The sequence below is a fragment of the Chiloscyllium plagiosum genome, unplaced genomic scaffold (genome assembly GCF_037043375.1).
Source record: "Chiloscyllium plagiosum isolate Xiang-an unplaced genomic scaffold, Cpla_swu_hap1 HiC_scaffold_1, whole genome shotgun sequence".
NCBI lineage: Eukaryota > Metazoa > Chordata > Chondrichthyes > Orectolobiformes > Hemiscylliidae > Chiloscyllium > Chiloscyllium plagiosum.
Window position 1 is genome coordinate 142208985 of NW_028270139.1, and position 25268 is coordinate 142234252.

At 42.5% G+C, this 25268-nt stretch overlaps 1 protein-coding gene across 1 annotated transcript in view; it reads left to right on the top strand.

Moving 5' to 3' along the window:
- Positions 1–24762, top strand: part of LOC122557137 (lysine-specific demethylase 3A-like) — an 86819-nt gene extending 62057 nt beyond the window's left edge. The window contains exons 18-25 of the mRNA XM_043704524.2: positions 1488–1659; positions 6157–6247; positions 6870–7000; positions 7102–7221; positions 8282–8421; positions 15535–15711; positions 16211–16345; positions 22951–24762. Of these exons, the coding sequence (XP_043560459.2) occupies positions 1488–1659; positions 6157–6247; positions 6870–7000; positions 7102–7221; positions 8282–8421; positions 15535–15711; positions 16211–16345; positions 22951–23037 (1053 nt within the window). The 3' untranslated portion in view covers positions 23038–24762. The remainder of the gene's footprint in view (positions 1–1487; positions 1660–6156; positions 6248–6869; positions 7001–7101; positions 7222–8281; positions 8422–15534; positions 15712–16210; positions 16346–22950) is intronic.
- The last annotated feature ends 506 nt before the right edge of the window (positions 24763–25268 follow it).

Below are 25268 nucleotides of genomic sequence, written 5' to 3' on the forward strand. Positions count from 1 at the left end.
CTTAAAAAAAACATGCCTGGGAAGGAACATCGGTTATTGTTGAATATTAAAATAGAGCCACTATTCTTGGTATGCATAAGCTAGCCTTAGCCTGGGACAGATACTTCAGTAGACCCACCCTGGGTCTGCTTTATTTTATCTGGAAGTGCGCTCAAACGATTGTTATTGCACACCCCTGGAGCAGGTGGGATTTGAACCCATGCTTTTTGGCTGGGTCTGCTTTATACTATCTAATCGACCTGTTCAGCGATGTAATTACTCCTCTTTTGGAGCACGTGGGACTTGAACATCAGTCTCCTGGCTCAGAGATAGGGACACTACAACGGCACCATAAGGCTCAGGTGACGAGTTCCACCTGGGCAAGCCATTGCTTGTTACCAAGGGAACTCATACTCATGAGCTCTTTGAGGAGATTAATTAGTGATTCCCCATGGGCCTTGTCACACAAGTCAAATACCCTTTGGAGATGCAGCTGTTAACTGGCAATTTATTTTGCAAAGACTGTCTTATGACAGGTAATATTCCTATTAAATACACTGAGAAACCAGTCAGTGTAAGTAGACAGCTACGTTTTACTTTAACACATCAGCATTTCTAGTGTTGTACACAATAATAGGAGTAGATTATTCAGCCCTGGTATTTTTTCCCATCACTCTCACCATGATTATGGAGATCAGACAATGTGGTAAAGCTTAGCGGGAAACTAGAGAACTAGACACCCTTTAAAAATCAGCAGAGGGTAACTAAAGAAAAAATTCTGAGGGAGAAGATTAAATATGAGAATAAGCTAGCTACTAATATAAAAGAATATTACAAGATTATTGAAACTTACAGAATACTGAGGTTAGATAGATGATGTTTCCTTTCGGAGAGATTAGGACCTGAGGGCACAGCATCAGAGTGAAGGGACTGAGATGAGGCATCTCTTTTGCCAGAGGGTGGTGACTCTGTGGAACTCATTGCTGCAGGATGCTGAGGAGGCCAAGTCATTGAGTGTATTTAGGACCAAGATAGGTTCTAGGGTTGCTGGAAGAGGCAGGAAAATGGAGTTTTCTTTCCTTTTTAATCTCTCAACTATAACATTAAATGTTGTATTAGCTTTCTCTTTGTCTCCAAATACTTCATTTAATGGTAATCTCTGTCAACCCCAAAATCACTTTTTAACTTTCACTGCCTGATTTTTTTTTTTCAGTTTATTAGTCTGATTTGTCCCCAGCGAATTACGTCACATTACTGCCATAGATCTCAACAGTTTGAGGACGTGAACTGTGCAATCCATTTTCTCCTGAGTTGTCCTCCTTTGACTAAATGTTAGGCCCTTCTAATATCTCATGTGGCTAGGTTTTAACATTTTGTCTCCTATCCTATAAATACAAGATATCACGGTAGACTTGCCTGCCATTGCTTCCTCCCTCTAACTGCTTTGTTCTTTACTGCTGACTTCAGCTTCCTTTAACAACAGTTTAATTTGTACAAATTTTGTTTAGCCTGTCATTGTATCTGGAGTTCACACAAAGTTACGTGAAGAACTCTGGAAGCCAGAAGCATTTGGGGAAGAGTTTGGAGAGCAGGATGCTGACCTGATTGATTGCAGAACAAACACCATTATTGCTGGTGCGAAAATCCGAGACTTCTGGGATGGATTCGAAGACCTTTCACGTAAGTGGTGCACTTGCCTTTGATGAGGTTGTTTCCTTTGTCAGGAAGATTGAAAAGCAGGGTGTAACTTAAATGGACGATGGCTGGAAATGCAAGGTACAGAGGAATTTGGGTGTTCTCGTTCACGTGTCACCAAAATTTAGTATCAGGTATCGTAGGAAATTAAGGATTGAGAACACCAATGGAATGTTATCCATTATTAGTAGAGGAATTGAACATGAAAGTAGGGCTGTTATTCTTTAGTTATACAGTTGAGATCACATCTCAAATACGCTGTGCAGTTTTGGTCTCCTTATTTAAGGAAGAATGTAAATGTGTTGGAAGAAGTTCATAGGAGGTTGATAACTGGAATGGGTTAGGATTCTGACCAAGTAAACTTGCAGGTTGAGTCAGTGCTTAGGAAGGCGAATGCAATGATGGCATTTATTTTGAGAGGACTTGAAAATAAAAGCAGGGATGTACTTCTGGGGCTCTATAAGGCTCTGGTGAGACCACATTTGGAGTATTATGTGTAGTTTTGGGCCTCATATCTCAGGAAGGATGTACCAGCCCTGGAGTGTGCTCCGAGGAGGTTCACAAGAATGGTCCCAGGAATGAAAAGCTTACCATATGAGGAATATTTGAGGACGCTGGGTTTATACTTGATGGAGTTTCCAAGGACATGGGATCCAATTGAAACATGCAGATTACTGGATGGCCTGGACAGAGTAGATGTTGGGAAGATATTTCTGTTGGGAGGAGAGACTAGAACCTGAGGGCACAGCCATGAGTAAAGGGAAAACCTTTTAGAATGGAGATAAGTTGAAACCTCTCCAGCCAGAGAGTGGTGAATCTATGGAATTTGTTGCCACAGAAGGTTTGGAGGCCAGGTCATTGAGTGTGTTTTAAGTCAGAAATAGATGGGTTCTTGATTGTCAAGAGGATCAAGGGTTGTGGGGAAAAAGTGGGAGAATGAAGTTGAGAAACTTATCATCCATGATTGAATGGCGGAGCAGACTCAATGGGCTGAATGGCCTAATCTCTGCTCCTGTGTCAGATGGATTTATGAGGATACGTTGAACAGTCTGGGCTTGTTTTCACTGGAGTTTGGAAGAGTGAGGGGGTTATTTGATTGAAATGCATTGGATCCTGAATGATCTTGTCAAGGTGGATGTGTTTTCTCTTGTGAATAAGTCAAGAACATGGGGCCAGTGTTTTTAAAATTTAGGGTGGGGCTGAGGAGAGGTTATTTGAGGTTGTGCCTGTATCAAGTGGACATGGGATCATTGAATGTATTTCAGATTTCTTACTGGACAAAGGAGATGGGATTGTGGAATTCGAAAGAAACAGCTCAACCAATACCTTCCTGAATGACACAACAGGCTCGAAAGGCCAAATGGTTTATTTCTGCTCTCACTTCACCTGTTTGTATGTAGCATCTGGCATCACCTCAGGATATGCATAAGTGTTAACAGTCAGTGAAATACTTTTGAAGTGCAGGCATTGTTATGATGTAGGAAATGAACAAGAAGCTCCCAAACTCAGCAACAACATGACTGGCTAATCTGTTCATGTGATGTTTTCTTATGTTGATTGAGGGATAAATATTGGTTTTCTCTGTTCGTCTGCCTGGGCAGATGTGGTTTGTCTGAAAGATGGCAGTGCAGCACGCAAGCAATGCATTGGATTGTCAAATTTCAGTTCTGAGTTTATCTCTTGATTTTGGAACCTAAAACCTTCTCACTTTGAGGCAAGAGCATGTCTCTTAACCACAGTTGGCGATACTCTTCAAAGTGATATAAAGCCTAATGCAGCAAGGAGACTCCGTCAGGGTTCAAAGCAAATCAGCACCAAGATTAACTCTGTCTTGCTATTTGTTTCAGAAATGTAGTCCATGTTAACAGTGGGTGAATGATTTTTTTGCACCCTCAATTGGAACCTGGTGTCTTGTAAGAGGTGGTGCTTGCTTTAGTTGAGTCATGTAGTTCTAATTGTAACGCTTTGTACTTGAATACAGAAGAGGGGGAAGAATTTACTCCTCAAAACATTACAAAATGCCAGATTTCAGAATGTTAGCTGCATAATAAGGAGGTGTGGCAGCATAATGGTAAGTCAATTGACTAATATTCCAAAACCCCAAGTTCCGTGGCACCTTGGTTTGATTTGCACTCTGTCAGGTGGCGGAATTTGAATTCTGTAGAATCCAGAATTAAAAGCTTTGCTAATTGTGAACCGGTTGAGTTTTACAGCAATCAACCATGGTCGCCCAGGTCCCTTTTTCAGTCCCTTGTGATAGGCTCATCCAGAACAATAAGATGCATGGGACATACAGGAACCTGGCCGCATGGATTCAAAATTGGCTTGTCCATAGACACAGGAAAGCAAAAGGGTGTTTTGCAGGCTGGAGTTCCGTGACTAATGGTGTTTTGCAGGGACCCCTATTGGGACCTCTGCTTGTGATACATAGAAATGTTTTGGGTGAAAATGGAGAAAGGTGGGTTATTAAGTTTGCAGGTGATACAAAGATTGGTGGAGTTGTGGGTAGTGTGTAAGATTGTCAAAGGATACAGCAGGGTATATATAGATCAGTTGCAGATATGGACGGTGAAATAGCAGATGGAGTTTGATTCGGGGAAGTGAGGTGCTGCACTTTGGGAGATCAAATGTTAAGGAAAAGTGTGCAGTTAATGGCAGGACTCTGAGCAGCATTAAGGTACAGAGGGATCTTGGGGTTCAAGTCCATAGCTCCCTGGAAGTGGTCACACAAGTCGATAGGATGGTTAAATAAAGCTTATGGCATGTTTGCCTTTATTGGTAAGGGAATTGAGTACAAGAGTCAGGATGTCATGTTGCAGCTTTATAAGACTTTGGTTAGGCTTTGTATTGCTTTCAACTGTGGTCACCACATTACAGGAAGAATGTGGAGTCTTTGGAAAGGGCAGAAGAGCTTTACCAGGATGTTGCCTGGATTAGAGGGTATGCGCTATAAGGAGAGGCTAGCAAAACTCTGGTTGTTTTCTCTGGAGCTTTGGAGGCTGAGGGGGGTCTTGACAGAAATCTATTAAACTTATGAAATGTATAGATTGGGTTGATGGTCAGAATCTTTCTGCCAGAGTTGAAGTGCCTAGAACGAGGGAACATGCATTTAAGGTGAGAGTGCAAGGAATGGAGGAATATGGAACAAGGGCAGTCAGAAAGGATGAATTTAACTTGGCAACATGTTCCTGTGCTGTACTGCTCTATGTTCAATGTTCTATATTCTAAACTTATTGTCCTTACCTGATCTGGCCTGTGTGTGAATCTAGACCCACCATAATGTGGTTGACTCTTAAATGTCCTTTGGAGAATAAATACTCGTATTTAGCAGTGTCCATATCCAATGGAGCGGCATGGTGGCTAAGTGGTTAGCACTGCTGCCTCACAGCACCAGGAACTTGGGTTCGATTCCATCCTTGGACGGCAGTCTGTGTGGAGTTTGCACGTACTCTGTGTCCACTTGGGTTTTCTCCAGGTGCTCCGGTTTCCTCCCACAGTCCAAAGATGTGCAGTCTAGGTGGATTGGCCATGTTAAACTTGCCCATAGTGTTCAGGAATGTGTAGACTGGGTGGATCAGGATTCTATTCTATTTTATGAAATAATAAAGTGGAAACATTGGAGGGTACTTGTTCTGGTTTCATTTGAGAGAGGTTGAACAAGAGGTGGTAAGGTTTTTTTTTAATGACTAGAGTTTCACAATGACGGTGTTCAAGAGATGTTTGTCTTCCCCCTGAGGATCATTCTCTTCAACAGAGAACAGTGGAGGCTGGATTATGGAATATCTGTAAGGCTATAGGAGACATTAAGTGATAAGTGTGCCAAAGCTATACTAGTGGGTAGACAGGAAAGTAGAATTCTTAATCAGATTGTGAGGCCATGGGTTTTTTTTTCAAAAGTTGGGACAATAGAAGCCGCCTGGATGGGTGTGGCAGCTCTCCCAGGCCAGGATTTCTGATTTTTTTGTTTTAGATTTGGCAGAAGCTAATGGAGTTTTGAAGAAGTAGAGGTATTATCCCCCCTCTCGCTGTTAACACCTAGAAGCTGGGGCTTCTGTGGGTGTTGCATGTGAGAAAGTCTGATTTCTGAATTTGCACTTGTTGCTGAGGGGTGTGTTTATGGGATGTTGTTAGAGTAGAATAGTTAATTAGTAATAGTTACCATATCTATTATTCTAAGTTTTCCAATGGAGTTGAGTTATTCTAAACTATTCTTTCTTTTGTTGTAATTTAACAATAGTATTTAAAATTGTGTTTTGCACAAAATGTCGAGTAGTTTAACCAGTCACATTGCATCTGGAACACAGCACTTTACATATACCTTTAAAATAAGGAAATGTTAGGGTCTCAGCTACCTTCTTAAAATATTTTGAGGGGATCTGGTCTGGTCCGTAACAGTATTTTGAAAGGAAAGGTAACTCTTTTCCACAGTCAAGATAGTGTAGTTGTTTTCTGAGGTTCAACGTTAATTTCTTCCTTTTAAAGGACGCCTTGCCACAAAAGAGAGGGAGCCTATGGCTTTGAAGCTGAAGGATTGGCCTCCAGGAGAGGATTTCAGAGACATGATGCTCTCTAGGTAGGTGATCTACTTTTCTAAAGGTGTGACTGTCAAAGAGCAGGTTATGCTGTACTGCAGGAAATTATGTTTTAAGATTACAGACCTTTTACAGCACAGGAGGAGGATGTTTAGACCATCATGTCTGCACTGATCGGTAAATAACTGACTACACAAATCCCACTTTCCAGCTTTTGCCCCATAGCCCTGGAGGCTGCAGTAATGCAAGTGAATATCTACATACTGTTTTAATGTTTTGATAGTTTCTGACTCACTCTCCGTTTCAGGCAGAGAGTTCCAGACACCCACCACCCTCTGAATTCTCCTGAGCGCAACATTTAGCATGTTTATTGTTTACCTTTAACCTATGCCCCCTAGTATTGACCCCTTTGCTTCCTGGGGCTACAGGTGTTCCGAACAATTATCCTTGAAGGTGGTATTGAGTGGTTTCCCTCCTTGACATACTGCCATATTTTTTCTGCCTCTGAGGGTTGATAATCAGTGAACGTAGTCCTATAGCACTGTTAAGTCAGGAGCTTCAGGATCAGGAGTTCCATTCTTTGTTGTAGCACTGATGAAACATTGGTCATTTCGGTCCATGTGATCACGTAGTTCCTTAGTGTCCTGTGTCTTTTCCTTACAGATTCGATGACCTGATGAATAATCTACCCCTGCCTGAGTATACCAAGAGAGATGGCAAACTGAACCTGGCCTCCAGATTGCCAGATTTTTTTGTTAGACCTGATTTAGGTCCAAAAATGTATAATGCTTACGGTAAGTGAGCAGTGTTGACCTCTGCTCATATTTGGAGGGATTTTAAAAGTGGTTCTTATTGTAGATTATTAACTTTTTTCTCTCTCTCTCTTATTTCTTAGGATTATTATCAGCAGAGGATAGAAAATTTGGAACAACAAACCTTCACTTAGATGTATCAGATGCTGCTAACGTTATGGTGTATGTAGGAATCCCCAGTGGCCAGCCCAACCATGAAGAGGGTGAGTGTTTAATGGCCCTGACCCTCTAAACTAAAATGTCAATCACTTTTTAACAAGTCAGTAAACAGCAAGTCTTGTTACTTCAGTGGGATTGCATATTCTTTGGGGTGGGTTGTCATCCGCAGCTCAGCAACAGCACTCACGCCTCTCAGTCACAGGTTTTGGGTTTAACTCCTACTCCAGATTCTTGAAACACCAAATACCTAAACTGATGCTCCAGTGCAGTACCGGGTGAATGCTGTGTTGTGGGAGGTGCACCTCTCCTTTTTTTTTTGCTTTATAAATCCGAAAGATTCTGTAGTTTGAGGCCTGTTTAAAAAGCCGGGACCCCTCATGTAGTCGATGCTGGACTTTCAAGAGTAGGAGCCTGCAGTGCGCACTTTTGAGGCTTCAGTATGTCAAGATATGCTGAGGAATATCTGCTGTTTAAACTCCCTCATGTGAAATGTTGGTTTCTGTGTTAGAAACCTAGTTCCTTTTATGAGAACATCTCTAACCTTTGCTGTTGCACCAAGCAGCAATGTTTATTTAAAAGCCAATTTTAACCAGAATTGAAACATCAATTTCTACTGCAAATTTATGGTTGAACTAAAGGGTCTGTTTCTGTGCTGTGAGACGCACCAATCTGGAATGGAGACCAGCAATTCATATTTTTAGATGATTCATATTATTTGTAATTGTAACCATTCCTACAGAGCCAGTGGATCATGATACCAGATGGTTTGACAATGAACCAGAGATTGGTACTATCTGAATATGGTTTGTGTTGAAATACGGGTCTTGACTGACCCATTGCTGAGGTCACTGGTTACGTTTGAAGTGTCTATGACTAAGCGGGGAGGATGATCAAGTAACCAGGGCATTCTGTTCCTGATTTGGTATTCAGAGTGTTACAGCAAGTGCGGGTGTGTAGATGTTTTTGAGCACAGGGTCAGACCTTTGGGACGAGAAGGGACAGTAGTTTCTAAAAGATGTATCCAACAACTGTTGTTGGCTATAGTGGTTGTTGCAGAAAGATTTAATCATTCACTGGTTATTTATTTAATTTTATGTTGACCAGAAATCCTGAAGACCATGGAGGATGGTGATGCAGACGAGTTAACAATTAAACGCTTCACAGAGTCCAGTGAAAGGCCCGGTGCCTTGTGGCATATTTACTCAGCCAAAGATGCAGAGAAGATCCGAGACTTGCTGAGAAAGGTAACACTGGGGAGATTCAGGGTTTGGCAGAAAACATGCGTCTGAATTTTGAGATCACTATCACTAGCATAGAAGGGGAATTTTTGTACGTCTTCCTTATCTTCCAAGAGAGAGGTGGTGTCAGCTGAGATAGGGAAGATGATGCTGTTTCAGGTGGCCATCTCTTTCACCATCATTTTTACATCACCTAACTACCACGCCTCCTTTGGCCCTCATTTTCCTGTTTCAGCTAATGCAAACTGCTTCAGCAGCACTCTTCCTAACCCCTAACTGGGTTCTGTATGTGAGTAACATTGTCACCTGTCTCAGTTTGCGAAATGGCATCCATCCTTCTGTCTTCAACAATGTCTTGCTTACATTGTAGCTGTCTTCTCTTTGCCAGCTGTTTTTTTTTTTCCCTTTTATCACCAAACCAACCTCAATAACCCCAGTCTGACAGCCCCAATCCTCAGTGTCACTTGATTGCACTGCTGTTCCCTCATGGCTACACTTCTACTCAAGGAGAGCTCAAAATTCCTTTCCAACTAAAACCTTTGACCTCAGTCCTCCTCCTGGTCCCTTGATCCTCCCCACACCTGACTAAGGAGCGCTGTATACTGTGTTACAGGTGCATTCTCAGTACTGCCCTGTACAGTTGTTGTAGACTTTATATTCAAGGCCATCATTCTCTTTGCTTCCTAATTATTTTTCCATGTTAATGTTATGATTTATGTACACAAGCACCTAGATCCCTTTGTACCACAGCCTTCTTTCATCTCTCTCTCCATTTAGGCTCTCTCCAGGCTTCCAGCCTGTCTACAATTGCCACAACTGTACTTTAGTGTATGTTGATGTGCACCTCTACCATATCATCTCAAACTGTTGCCTGAAGTGCCTATCTCTCGGCAACTCAGATAAATCATACTTTGCCCAGCTCAGTGTTGGCACATGCATAGATCTTGTTGCAGAAACTTTGTACTCTTAATCCTTGATTCCAAGTGCTTGCTTAGATAGACCCCAACAATGAAAGCATTAATTGTCTAAACTGGAATTGACACATCTGGTCTACATTGTGGTACTATGCACTTTGCTATGTTTGACTTCTGTCATAGTCATAGAGATGTACAGCATGGAAACAGACCCTTCGATCCAACCCATCCATGTCGACCAGGTATCCCAACCCAATCTAGTCCCACCTGCCAGCACCCGGTCCATATCCCTCCAAACCCTTCCTATTCATATACCCATCCAAATGCCTCTTAAATGTTGCAATTGTACCAGTCTCCACCACATCCTCTGGCAGCTCATTCCATACACATACCACCCTCTGTATGAAAAGGTTGCCCCTAGGTCTCTTTTATATCTTTCCCCTCTCACCCTAAACCTATGCCCTCTAGTTTTGGACTCCGCAACCTCAAAGAAAAGACTTTGTCTATTTAGCCTGTCCATGCCCCTCATAATTTTGTAAACCTCTATAATCCTCCGATGCTCCAGGGAAAACAGCCCCAGCCTGTTCAGCCTCTCCCTGTAGCTCAGATCCTCCAACCCTGGCAACATCTTTGTAAATCTTTTCTGAACCCTTTCAAGTTTCACAACATCTTTCCGATAGGAAGGAGACCAGAATTGCACGCAATATTCCAACAGTGGCCTAACCAATGCTCTGTACAGCCGCAACATGACCTCCCAACTCCTGTACTCAATACTCTGACCAATAAAGGAAAGCATACCAAACTCCTTCTTCACTATCCTATCTACCTGCGACTCCACTTTCAAGGAGATATGAACATGCACTCCAAGGTCTCTTTGTTCAGCAGCACTCCCTAGGACCTTACCATTAAGTGTATAAGTCCTGCTAAGATTTGCTTTCCCAAAATGCAGCACCTCGCATTTATCTGAATTAAACTCCATCTACCACTTCTCAGCCCATTGGGCCATCTGGTCCAGATCCTGCTGTAATCTGAGTAACCCTCTTCGCTGTCCACTACACCTCCAATTTTGGTGTCATCTGCAAACTTACTAACTGTACCTCTTATGCTCGCATCCAAATCATTTATGTAAATGACAAAAAGTGGAGGGCCCAGCACCGATCCTTGTGTCCTTGGCAACTATTCTTCATCTACCTTATGCACACTCCATTTCGAGTCCAAAGTTCCTTCACTTAGGTCTTGGCATGCACTAAATCCCAATCAACTATTTTCTTTATTCTTAACTGACCCCAACACTCCAACGTTCAACTGCTCTCTTTATGGTCTTGTCTCCTCTGTTTGAAGCCCTTTGACGTTCCCTGTTCTCCTCCTCTGATTCTCAGCCTTATTCATTCTTTCAGTTTTTCTTCAGGTTTCGGTAGCCACGCTGACAGTCACTCCATCACAACATGCTGAAGCCTTTCCTAATGCCCTCCATTTGTCCTTGCTTACAAAACCCTCCTTTTAAACTTGTGTCAATTGTATCTTCTGTCAGTTCCACCCAAGTTCCTGGTCAGTGTCCAGTTCTTTTCTAAAGTGTCATCGATGATCTTCACTTGATCAGTACCACTGATGATAGTGAGGGCTGCTTAGTCACATTTCTCCAAAATCCAGTTATGAACTGTTTGTTGTATAATTCTGCTCCAAGCTTGAACACAGAAGAGAGAAATTGCCTTGCATGGCTCTGAATGATACCAGGACACGATGCAATAGCATCATTGTAAATAATGTCCCATTACAGATATGTTTATATAATCTGATTAAGGCATGATGGGTGAGGAGGTGTGGAGAAATGGTACACAATATTGTCTAGAAGTGTTCCAGGAAAGAGCGTGGCTGTGTTAAATATTACAGGGATTTGGCAAATTGAATCGCTTTCCTCTGTTTTAATTGAAAAAGCAAAACAGGGATAATCTAAAATCTGTTGTGATATCAAGTGAGGGGAAGTTTGAAAAGAACAATTAGAGCACAGGGACAGGCCCTTTGGCCCTCCAAGACTGCGCCAATCCAGTTCCTCATCTAAACCTGTCGCCTAATTTCTAAGGATCTGTATCTCTCTGCTCCCTGCCCATCATGTATCTGTCCAGATCCATCTTAAATGACACTATTGTGCCTGCCTCTACCACCTCCACTGGCATGCGTTCCAGGTATCCACCACCCTCTGCGTAGAGAACTTTACATGCATATCTCCCTCAAACGTTTCACCTCTCTCCTTGAACTCCTGCCCCCTGGTAATTGAGTCCCCTACTCTGGGGGGGAAAAGGCTTCTTGCTATCCACCCTGTCTAATCCTCTCATGATTTTGTAGATTTCAATCAGGTCCCCCCTCAACCTCTGTCTTTCTGTATGCATTATTCCAAATGTGGCCGAACCACAGTCCTAAACAACTGTAACATGACAACTCTTGTACTCAGTACCCCGTCCATTGAAGGAAAGGATGTCTTCTTGACCACTCTGTCGATTTGCGTTGCCACCTTCAGGGTACAATAGACCTGAACACCCAGATCTCTCTGTACCTCGGAGTTTTCCTTAAGGTTTTTCCATTTACCATATAGTTTGATCTTGAATTGGATCTTTCAAAATGCATCATCTCGCATTTGCCTGGATTCAACTCCATCTGCCATTTCTCTGCTCATCTATCCAATCTATCTATATTCGGCTCCATTCTCGGACAGTCCCCTTCACTGTTACTCCACCAATCTTAGTGTCATCTGGAAACTTGCTAATCAGACCAAGTATACCTTCCTCCAAATCTTTTATGTATATGACAAACAACAGTGATCCCAGCAAGGATCCCTGTGGAACACCACTGGTCACAGTTCTCCATTTTGAGAAACTCCCTTCCAATACTCCTCTCTCCTGTTGCCCAGCAGTTTTCTATCCATCTAGCTAGTACACCATGGACCCCATGTGACTTCACTTGTTCCATCAGCCGACCATGAGGAACTTTATCAAAAGCCTTACTGATGTTCACGTATATGACACATACAGCCCTTTCCTCATCAATCAACATTGTCAGTTCCTCAAAGAATTCTATTAAGTTGGTAAGACATGACCTTGCCTGCACAAAACCATGTTGCCTATCACTGATAAGCCCATTTTCTTCCAAATGTAAATAGATCCTATTCCTCAATATCTTGTCCAGCATCTTCCCTACCACTGATGGTAGGCTTACCTGGATCACCCCGCTATCCTCCTTAAACAAGGGGACAGCATTAGCAATTCTCCAGTCCTCCAAGACCCCACCTGTGTTCAAAGGATGCTGCAAAGATTTCCCCTCTTGCTTCCCTCAGTAACTTGGGATCGATCCCATCTGGACCTGGGGACTTGTCCACCTTGACACCTTTTAGAATATCCAACACTTCCTGCCTCCTTATGCCGACTTGACCTAGAGTAATTAAAGATCTATCCCTAATCTCAACATTGTCATGTCCCTCTCCTCGATGAATATCGATGCAAAGTACTCATTAAGAATCTCGCCCATTTTCTGACTTTATGCGTAACTTTCCTCCTGTTTGCTAAAGATATTTCATGACCCCCTTTAGCCCTCTTAATTCCTCGTTTCAGATCGGTCCTACTTTCTCAATATTCTTCCAAAGCTTCGTCTGTTTTCAGTCACCTAGACCTTACGTATACTCTCTTTTTCCTCTTAGCTAGTCTCACAATTTCACCATCATCTAATCTTGCCATTTCTATTCCTCGTTTTCACAGGGACATATCTGTCCTGAACTCTAATCAACTTTTCTTTAAAAGCTTCCCACATATCAAATGTGGATTTAACTTCAAAGAGCAGTTCCCAATCCACATTCCCTAGCTCCTGCCAAATTTTGCTACAATTGGCCTTCTCCCAATTTAGCACTTCCTTGAGGACCACTCTCTTCTTTGTCCATGAATATTCTAAAACTTACAGAATTGTGATCACTATTCCCAAAGTAACCCCCTACTGAAACGTCAGCCTCATTCCCCAACACCAGGTCCAGTATGGCTCCTTCCTGAATTGGACTATTTACATACTGCTGTATAAAACCGTCCTGGATACTCTACAAATTCTGCTCCATCTGAACCTCTAACACTGTAACACTAAATGAATCTCAGTCAATGTTGGGCAAATTAAAATCTGTATTACCACCATCCTTTTGCTCCTACATCTATGTGTTTACATATTTCTACCTCTATCTCTTGCTTGCTGTTGGGAAGCCTATAGTACACCCCAACATTGTTAGCACACCCTTCCTATTGCTGAGCTCTGCCCATATTGCCTCACTGCTCGAGTCCTCCACAATGCTGTCCTTCAGCACAGTAATGCAACTCTTTTCCCCCCCACTTTACCACCTCCTCTATCGCCCCTGAAGCATCTATATCCTGGGATATTTAGTTGCCAATCCTGCCCTTCCCTCAACCATGTCTGAGTAATAGCAATAACATTATACTCCCAGGTACTAATCCAAGCCGTAAGATCACCAGCCTTACCTGCTACACTTCTCACATAAAAACAAATGCACCTTAGACCACCAGTCCCTATGCGTTCATCAGCCACTTCCTGCCTGCTCTTCCCCTTAGTCACACTGACTTCATTATCTAGTTCCTTACAGGCTTTAGTTACTACCTCCTTTCTGTCCACTAGCCTCCTCATTTGGTTCCCATCCCCTGCCATATTAGTTTAAACCTTCCCCAACAGCGTTAGCAAAAGCACCCACTGGGACGTTGGTTCCAGTCCGGCCCAGTAGACCGTCCAATTTGTAATAGTCCAACCTCTCCCAGAACTGGTCCCAACGTCCCAAAAATCCGACCCTTCTCTCCTGCACCATCTCTTAAGCCACGCGTTCATCCTGTATGTTCTTTCATTTCTTCTTTGCCAGTGCCACATGCGAGTCAACCCTGAGGGTACCACATCTGAGGCCCTACTTTTTAATTTGGCTCTTAACTCCCTAAATTCAGCTTATAGGACCTCATCCTGTTTTTTTTTTTTTTAGCCTATATCATTAATGTCTCTGTGCACCGTGACAACTGGCTGTTCACCCTCCCTGTTCGGAATATTCTGCAGCTGATCTGAGACATCCCTGACCCGAACACCTGGAAGGCAACATAATATCCGGGAGTCTCATTTTCAACAACAGAAATGCCTATCTATTCCCCTCACAATTGAATCCCCTATGCCTATATTCCGTGCACTCTTTTTCCTGCCCTTCTGTGCAGCAGAGTCAGCCATGGTGCCATAATCCTGGCTACTGCTGCCTTCCCCTGCTGAGCCATCTCCCCCAGCTGTATCCAAAACAGAATAGCTGTTTTGGAAGGAGATGACCGCAGGGGACACCTGCACAGCCTTTCTGCTCTTTCTTTGCCTTTTGGTCACCCATTCCCTTTCTCCCTCAGCAATCCTAAACTGTGGTGTGACCAATTCACTGAACGTGCTATCCACGACCTCCTCAGCATCACGGATGCTCCAAAATGAGTCCATCTGCAGCTTCAGAGCCATCATGTGGTCAAACAAGAGCTGCAGCTGGACACAGTTCCTGCATATGAAGGAGTCAGGGACTTCAACCACATCCCTGAGCTCCCTGACCTCCCACATTGAAAAGATTAATTATCTTTTCTCTTGGTCATTCTGCATGGTTTCTGTCTTTCCCTATTCTTCACCCCCCCAGCTCCCCCGTCACCCTGCACCTTCTGGAAGTTCTAATCTGGTCACTTGCTGTTTTGTGTTTGGAGCTGAGGTGCTTGGTGTTCTGTAACTAGTTTGTGTTTGGATTGTTGACCAGTTTCCTTCTGATGAGCTTGTTTTCAAAAGATCACAAGATTAGTTTTGGCAGTATTCTGTATACCGCTTGGGTTTTCACTCCAAATCCCTGATTACTCCCTTGTATGTGCCTAAAATCCTTCTCGTAGGCATGGGTATTCCTGACAAACTTCAGGTCCATTCTGACTGCTCTACTGAGAAGTTCAGAGGGAACTTGAGACTCAACTACACTGGTGATGAAGTTGCTGTTTTGTAATAAACAGAATAAAATAGTTGGATTTAAAACATTTGAAAGGGTAAGCTTGCTATTCTTGTCTTACCTGGTAATTATTTGGAACAATTAGGAGAATTTTATTTGCATCACTCAAATAAATGGAGATGTAAATCACCAAAGAATGTGACCCAATGCAAACAAGGCTGCCCAATGTTTCAGGTGGCAGAAGAGCAAGATCAAGAAAACCCGCCAGACCACGATCCCATTCATGACCAGAGTTGGTACCTGGACAGTACACTACGCAAGAGACTTTACCATGAATATGGTGTCCAGGGTTGGGCCATTGTGCAGTACCTCGGTGATGTGGTTTTTATCCCTGCTGGAGCTCCACACCAGGTCAGTACTGGATTCACTTTGCCTTCTGTTTAAATGCATTTTGTTACTTGATTTGCTAAGTGTCCACCACTCTGGAATGCCTGCGTTGAAGGGGCTGATGAAAAGGAGGGAATATACTGTTTCGCTGAAGTGGTCTCTATCTCGCAGGACAGTCATTCTGGGTGTATTTGCACCCTTAATGTAAACTATGATCTGCCTGGAGTTTGTTTGAGCGTCTAAACAGAACAGGACCTAAATGTCCTGTCCGACTACACTTGCAGTGGCAGAGAGGATTCCTCCCTATCTCTATCCAGATCTCGTGATGTTGAGAATCTATTCCCTTCATGGGGAACAGTCCCAGTTTCTATCTAGACCCATAACTGAAGCTTCTCATCCCTAACCGCACTTTTGTAAGTGTCTTCTGCATTTATTTGACTGACAAGCTGGACTCGTGTTCTGCTGCATTTCTGGAGGTGGAATTTGCAACTAACTTGAAGTATTATCCTGTCATTTGCTACAGGTGCACAACTTGTACAGTTGCATCAAAGTGGCAGAGGATTTTGTTTCCACCGAGCATGTCAAACACTGCTTCCGGCTTACACAAGAATTTCGACACCTGTCTAACACACATACAAACCATGAGGATAAACTACAGGTACCTGGAATCAACCTCTGCGTATGATAAGTTGTGTTTCGCTTACAGGCCAGTACCTTGATGGGAACCACATTCCTTAGCTTCTCAGCGGTGGCACTCCACTTTTAATTACAAGGATTTAGGTTCGGCATGAGCACAAAAATCTGAGCTAAACACCCCCCCCCCCCCCCCCCCTTCCCCAGTGCAGTACCTGAGGGAACACAGCACTGTCGGAGGTAGTGCCTGCGTATGGAGATGTAAAAGATCCCATTGTACTTCATTTCAGTGACACAAAGTTAGCCCTGGTATCTCGGTCAATATTTATCCACAAAAAAGCCGATTGTCTGATTGCTCTCTGTGAAAGTTTAATGAGTCCAAATTAGCTGCTGTGTTTCCTACATCAGTGGCCATACTTCAAAAGGCAGCTTCAGATGTCTGGTTTAAAAAAAACAGACAGTACATAAATGCAAGTCTCTCTTCTCTAGAATACAAGTAAAGGTCATTCAAAATTAAAATGTAAGGCATTGCATGTACAAAAGGGGAGAGCCAAAACTGCTTCAGCATGACATGGAGAGGAGAGCAATGTTAAAGTGAAAATTGCTACAGATAGAGTGACAGAAGGTTTTGAATCAAACCTCTGAATCAAAGGGTTTCAGTTCATGTCCAGCTCCAGAGACCTGAGGCCAAACATCTCCAGTGACAATGCAGTACTATGTGGACTGAGCGCTGCACTATTGGAGGTGTGTTTCTTTTAAATGAGATGATTGGGCTGACACATGACCAGTAACATGCATGCCTTTCAAGTGCCAGGCAATGACTGAATCCAACATGAAAATCTAACCATTGTCCCTTGACATCCAACAGCATTACCATTGCTGAATCCTCCACTGTTAACATCCTGGAGTGTTAGAAGAATACCCATGGAGAATATTAATTATTTGGATAAAGGTGCAGCACGGAGCAGTTTGGGAGTCCTTGTGCACAAATCACAAAAAGCTAAGCTACAAGTTCAGTTAATAAGGAAGGCAAATGGAATGTTGGCCTTTATTGAACATAGAACAGCACAGCACAAAAACAGGCTGTTCAGCCCTCCGTGTCTATGCTGAGCATGATGCCATTCTAATCTAATCCCATTTGTCTGCACGTGGTCTAGATCCCTCTGTCCTCTGCCTGTTCATGTGACTGTCTAAATGCCTGTTAAAGTTTGCTAACGTATCTGCTTCTACCACCTTTCCTGGCAGCATGTTCCAGGCATCTACCACCCTCTGTCATTTCAAAACAAAACTTCCCTTGCACATTTAGATAAGATTAGATTAGATTCCCAACAGTGTGGAAACAGGCCCTTCGGCCCAACAAGTCCATACCGACCATTCGAAGAGTAACCCACCCAGACCTATTTTCCCCTAACTAATGCACCTAACACTACGGGCAATTTAGCATGGCCAGTTCACCTGACCTGCACATCTTTGGGTTGTGGGAGGAAACCCACGCAGACACAGGGAGAACATGCAAACTCCACGCACAGTCACCTGAGGCTGGAATCAAACCTGGGACCCTGGTGCTGTGAGGCAGCAGTGCTAACCACTGAGCCACTGTGCTGCCCCTAAATGCAGCAACGCTTAACACACAAGTACAACCTGCGACTCTCTCGAAATGGTAGCGGTGGGATTCGAACTCACGCCTCCTTAGAGACTGGAATCTTAATCCAGCACCTTGGACCGTTCGGCCACACTATCAGACACACTACTATCTCCCTTATACTTTTCCCCTTTCACTTTAATCCTTTCCCCCCTCATCTTAAACCAGTACCCTGTTTGACATTTTCATCCTGGAAAAAAAAGACTGATTATCCACCCTTTCCATTCCTCTCATAATTTTAAATACTTCTTTAGATCACCCCTCAGCCTCTAATACTCTAGTGAAAACAATCCAAGTGTGTCTCCTTTATAGCTAATACTCACCAACCAAGCAACATCCAGGTAAACCTCTTCTGCACCGTCTCCAAAGCCTGCACATCCTTCCTGTAGTGTGGGGACCAGAACTGCACATGGTGCACCAAATGTGGCCTAACTAAAGTTTTATACAGTTGCAACATGGCTTGCCAGCCTTTGTACTCAGTAACCCAAAGAATGAAGGCAAATACACAATATCCACTTGTGTTGCCACTTTTATGGACTCGAACCCCAAGCTCTCTCTGTACACCAATACTCCTAAGGGTCTAGCAGCATCTGAGGAGAAATCAGAGTTAACATTTCCGGTCCAGTGACCCTGAGGAAGGTTCACTAGAGCCAAAATGTTATCTTTGATTTCACTTCACAGATGCTGCCAGACTTGCTGTTTTAGTACTTCCATTTAGGTCTTGCCATTAGTTATATATTTCCATCTTGCATTTGACCTTCCAAAATGCATCACCTCACACTTGTCCAGATTAAACTCTCATCTGCTATTTCTCCACCCAGCTTTCCTGCTGATCTATATCCTCCTGCATTCTTTCATATTCTTCATTGCTATCCACAACTTGATCAATTTTTGTGTTAACTGCAAAATTACTAATCCGATCAGCTGCATCTCCATACATATTACAAATAACCGGTCCGAGCGCTGATCCCTGTGGAACACCACAGGTCACACACCTCCAGTGAGAAAACTACTGCTCGATAACACCCCTTTCCTATGGCCAAGTCAGTTTGTACCCAATTTGTCAACTCAGCATGGATCCCATGTGGTTTGATTTTTCTGGACCAGCCTATCATGAGAAACTTTTTCAAATGTTTTAGTAATATCCATGTAGACAACACCCATTGCCTATTCTTATCAACCTTCTTTGTCACTTGCTTTAAAAAACACTCAATAGTTTGAGATGAGACCTCCCCACAAAAAGCCATGGTGACTATCCCTAATAAATCTATTATTTTCCAAATGCAAGTAAATTCTGTCCCTAACAATCTTCTCCAATAATTTCTCAACCACTGATACAAAGCTCACTGGCCTATAATTGCCTCTTGCCCCTCGTAAACAAAAGAATAACATTAGTTATTCGCCAGTCTTCTGGTACCTTACCTGTGGCTAAATGGAATACGGAGATCTCTGTCAAGTCTCCAGCAATCTCCTCCCTTGTGTCCCTCACTATCCTGTGATAGATCCCATCAGATCCTGGGGACTTAGCCACTTTGAAGGTATTTCAAGACATCTGATATCACCACCTTCTTAATATTGACACATCCTAGAGTTTCACCTTACCCTCCCTAGTCTACCATCATCTATGTTCTTCTCTGTGAAGTACTCCTTAAAGACCTCACCCACTTCCTCTGGCTCCACACACAAATTCCCTCCTTTCTGATGAATGTACCCTTTTCCTAGTTACCCTATTACACCGAATATGTATATGTATACCAAAATTGGAGTCATAGAGATGTACAGCATGGAAACAGACCCTTCGGTCCAACCCGTCCATGCCGACCTGATATCCCAACCCAACCTAGTCCCATTTGCCAGCATCCGGCCCATATCCCTCCAAACCCTTCCTATTCATCTACCCATCCAAATGCGTCTTAAATGTTGCAATTGTACCAGCCTCCACCACATCCTCTGGCAGCTCATTCCATACACGTACCACCCTCTGTGAAAATGTTGCCCCTTAGGTCTCTTTTATATCTTTCCCCTCTCACCCTAAACCTATGCCCTCTAGTTCTGGACTCCCTGACCCCAGGGAAAAGACTTTGTCTATTTATTCTATCTGCGCCCCTCAATTTTGTAAATCTCTATAAGGTCACCCCTCAGTCTCCGACCCTCCAGGGAAAACAGCCCCAGCCTGTTCAGCCTCTCCCTGTAGCTCAGATCCTGCAAACCTGGCAACATCCTTGTAAATCTTTTCTGAACCCTTTCAAGTTTCACAACATCTTTCCGATAGGAAGGAGACCAGAATTGCACGCAATATTCCAACAGTGGCCTAACCAATGTCCTGTACAGCCGCAACATGACCTCCCAACTCCTGTATTCAATACTCTGACCAATAAAGGAAAGCATACCAAACTCCTCCTTCACTATCCTATCTACCTGCAACTCCACTTTCAAGGAACTATGAACCTGCACTCCAAGGTCTCTTTGCTCAGCAGCACTCCCTAGGGCCTTACCATTAAGTGTATAAGTCCTGCTAAGATTTGTTTTCCCAAAATGCAGCACCTTGAATTTATCTGAATTAAACTCCATCTGCCACTTCTCAGCCCATTGGCCCATGTGGTCCAGATCCTGTTGTAATCTGAGGTAACCCTCTTCGCTGTCCACTACACCTCCAATTTTGGTGTCATCTGCAAACTTACTAACTGTACCTCTTATGCTCGCATCCGAATCATTTATGTAAATGACAAAAAGTAGAGGGCCCAGCACCAATCCTTGTGGCACTCCACTGGTCACAGGCCTCCAGTCTGAAAAACAACCCTCCACCACCACCCTCTGTCTTCTACCTTTGAGCCAGTTCTGTATCCAATAATCCAACTTGCCAAGGACATCTCATGGCCTTGCTTTTTAATTCCTCGTGGGATTTCTTTAAGTTCAGTTTCCTAAACCTACATATGCTTCCCTCCTTTTTTGACCAAACTTTCAACATCAAGGGTTCCCGAATGTTGCCTTCCTTCTCTGTCATCCTCACAGGAACAGGTTGGTCTTGAACTTCGATCAACTAGCCTTTAAAAGATTTCCAGCTGTGGATTAACCCTCAAACGGCCACCATTCTAATTTCTCCAGTTCCTGCTTAATACTATTGGAATAAGGGGGTGACCTTATAGAGGTTTACAAAATTGAGGGGCATGGATAGGATAAATAGACAAAGTCTTTTCCCTGGGATTGGGGAATCCAGAACTAGAGAAATAGGTTTAGGGTGAGAGGGGAAAGATATAAAAAGAGACTTGAGGGGCAACTGTTTCACGCAGAAGGTGGTACGTGTATGGAATGAGCTGCCAGAGGATGTGGTGGAGGCTGGTACAAGTGCAATATTTTGAGGCATTTGGATGGATATATGAATAGGAAGGGTTTGGAGGGATATGGGCCAGATGCTGGCAGATGGGACTAGATTGGGTTGGGATATCTGGTCGGCATGGATGCGTTGGACCAAAGGGTCTGTTTCCATGCTGTACATCTCTGACTCCAAGCCTTCTTTCAATTTAGCACTTCCACCTGAAGACCAATCTTAAGTAATTTTAAACTTACAGAATTATGATCACTGTTCCCAAAATGGTCCCCACTGAAACTTTGATCACCTGCCCAGGCTCATTCCCCACTGTGAAGTAGAGTATGGCTCCTTCCCTAGATGGACTATCTGCATATTGTCTCAAGAATCTCTCCTGGATACACCAAAAGCAATGGGACCAATGAAATTAGGTGCTGCTGAAACTACGCAGTGCACTAGTTAAGACCAAACAATTTTGTTTTTTTTTATCCAAGGAAAGATACTCTGGCATTCAAACGCACCAGAGAAGGTTCATTCTGGGTATGGAGAGATTTCCTTACAAGGAGAGGTTGGAGTTGAGAAGAATGAGAGGTGAACTTATTGAAACATACAAGGTTCTTAAGGGGCCTGACAGGTAGATAGTGAGCAGTTGTTTCCCCTTGTGGGAGAGTCTGAAAATGAATGCTCACCCAGTTAGGTCAGAGATGAGAAATGCTTTTGAGAGTAATAAGTCTGTGAACTTCTTTACTGCAGAGGGCTGCTGAGGCTCGGTTATTAAAGATGGACAGATTTTTTAATCAGTAAGGAAATTCAGATTATGAGGAACAGGTAGGAAAATAGTTGTAAATTTAGCCATAATCTCATTAAATGGTGGAGCAGACTCCGTGAACTGAAAGGCCTACTTCTGCTACGTCTTGTGTTCTTATTAGCTAAAAGGTCAAGGGCTGGAGATACTAGGGAGCGCCACTAAGTGTATATTTCCATTCAAGTCACTCACTGTTCTGACTTGGAACTATATCACAATCCCTTTGCTGGACTGGAATCAAACTCCTGGAACTCCTTCCCCCGCAGCATTAAAGGTCTGCCTACATTATGTGGACTACAGTAGTTCAAGAAGGCAGCTAACCATCACCACCTCGAGGACAATGATGGATTGATAATAGTAGTTGCTGGCCCACACAACTATGTCTGCATTCCAGTAAGGAATATAAGAACAAGAGGCCCCTGCTCCCTGGGGTTGTATGTGAAAAACAAAAAGTAGGCAAGTTTTCCTCAACTTCTTTGTCATTATCTATTCTGTGACCAACATCATAATTATCTGGTCTTTTGTCTTAATACTATTTTTAAATAATTAATTAACTCCAAAGTGCCATCCTAAGATCATGAATGTTGCTGTATATAATGCAAGTTTCGTCTTATCAATATAAAACATTTGGGGATATAGCGTAAACTTTGTTGAGATGCTGAACAAGGGAATTTTGTCATCACCTCAATATGTGCTGTTTCTCGCCAAACAAGTGTTGAGCCCGTGATTCCATCCTCTGAGTCACTGGGATCAAAATTTAGCATTTGAATCAAATCTGATTAGTTGGGTCACAAGCTAACAATCTGTCTTTGGGTACTGAAATTAATAACCGTACTAAGAGTTCTATAATACATTTTATGATTTTATTTTGATTAGGTGAAGAATATCATCTACCATGCAGTGAAGGATGCTGTTTCAATGTTGAAAGCTCACGAGTCCAGCCTTCTCAAGAATTCAATCTGAATCCCAGTTGTTTTCCTGGAAAATCTGCACTGTAACGTTAGTGGCATCATCTTAAAGGAACGAATAAGCCCTGTCCATGGAGGGAAAACTGATATTTTTTTCAATGAACTTTGACAGTAAATGGGGAAAGGAACATAACACAGATCTCTACTTCATCTTGTTTTAATTTTGTACCAGTAAGAAATTACAATAGTCTGTACAATTCTGTGTATGTTTATAGCCAGTAAATTTTAGTTCCTCCTTTATCTCTTTTCGTGGTTAATACAAAATCAATTGTATTCTACCTCCCACTATTCAATTTATTCTCCTCTTTCCCAAAGAGAGATTAATGAGATCCAGCTGTCTCAAGAAATGTTTTGAATTAAAATCTGAGTTGCTGCAACATCTGCAGAAACAGCAAATAATGAAGCGAACCCACACACAACGTAGCTTTATAAATTAGTTGAGGATGCCATGGCCAGTGATCCCAGCAATCAGCTGCATCTTATTCCTGTATGTATCCTGTTTTGGAAGTCAAATTTCCATTTTCAACCATTGGACACTGCTAAAAACTAACCAAATCCTTTGTAAATATATCCTCTTTTGCTGCTTCAGTCACAGCTGGATGCTGCTCCTTTCATATCCGGTTAATCTATGATGCACAAATTTCACCACAAGTACTTAGTTTCTGTGTTCTGACACCAACACCCCAGATCTGAATATGCCTTTTTTAATTATTGCTTTACCATGTCTTCTGCTTCCACTTTGTGTAAATATTTATCAATTCTTTTTGAGGTACTTTAGGTGGAAGCCCTTTTCTGATTAAATGTTGCTAAACCATTTGAAAAATCGGATGGGTCTAGTCAGCCAAGAGTTAAAGATATACAGTATTGGGATTGTTTACTTGTGCAGTACATGAGGGATATTCCACACAGTGCTAATTAAATATACATCAATAAAGCAGATCAGCTTACCTTTTGATTTGTGGGGATGCCATTTCACACGTACAAAGCATAGGATTCGCTCATTTTGATGTGACTACTAATTTTTTTTTTGCCAAACTATTCAAAGTTTATCGTGAAATAAGCTCATCTCCTAGATGAGTATTCTAAATGGAGGCAGCACATGTTGCCCTGTATTTGTAATGAATAGGTTCTAATAGTTCTCCCAAAATAATATTGTGCATTACACTATATATAAGCAAATTGCATTGTTGGGGAAATCAGCACTGTATGAAAGAGTTATGTCTATTTTCTCAATTTACCTCATAGTAAATCAAGGGTTCTATTCTTCAGTTTGAAGCTGGTAGTACTGAGTTGTGGTTTTCATCTTGACTTAATTGATTATTAAAAATACTAACTGGAAAGCGATTTTTCTTAGTTTTATATACAACCGATGTACCAACAAGCAAAAGCTTTCAGTTTATCTTGAGCATGGAATTGTGGCTGGAAAGTTGAGGGGATTCTTTGAGCTGCTTTTTAAAAATTTTTAGAATGCTTGACATTTCCTTTGTTCTGTATTATGAATTTTGGATTACTCAGGACCCACACTTGAATGTTTAATGTATCATGTTGATTTGTTTGTTTTGTACATTCTTCTCTTGTAGTTTAAATACCGTGTGACTGAAGTTTGAGATCTGGAAGGTGACGAGTTGATCAGTATAATTGTTTACAGATTGTCTGCAGTGGTACTTGTACACCCTGATAATGTGATTTTTACGCAATATATGGAAATGTTCTTGAAATTCAGTGCAAGCTTGCTTTATTTTGATGACTGAGTTGGTTTCAATGTTTGTATTAAGATCCAACTTCTTAATGTCACTTCTGGCTATCAGTTTACATCCATGAAACACTGATTAATAAGGACCCAGTTGGGTTTGAATTTTACCTGGTAACTACATATTAGCAGTGTAGTGGTAGGGCTTGACCGAGTCGTGTGTTTGATGCAGTGTAAAACTACTGCTATGTGAGTGATTTTTGGTTTCTTTTGAGAGGCTGATCTGGAAACACCAGTATTATAAAGCTCAGCCAGCTTAGTAAATTAAACTCTGACAAATGGATTTCAGTATAATGTGCAGCTATCCACTTGGAAACCAATACAATTATATTATTTCCTTAATAATGAGACTGGAAACTATGGTAAAGCAAAGGGCTTTGGGTGTCCATGCGCACAGGCGACTACTTGTACCTGCGAGCTAGCTATTAGTAATCCAAGAGGTTAGCAATCGTGGGCCTTATTTCAATAGGTTGGAA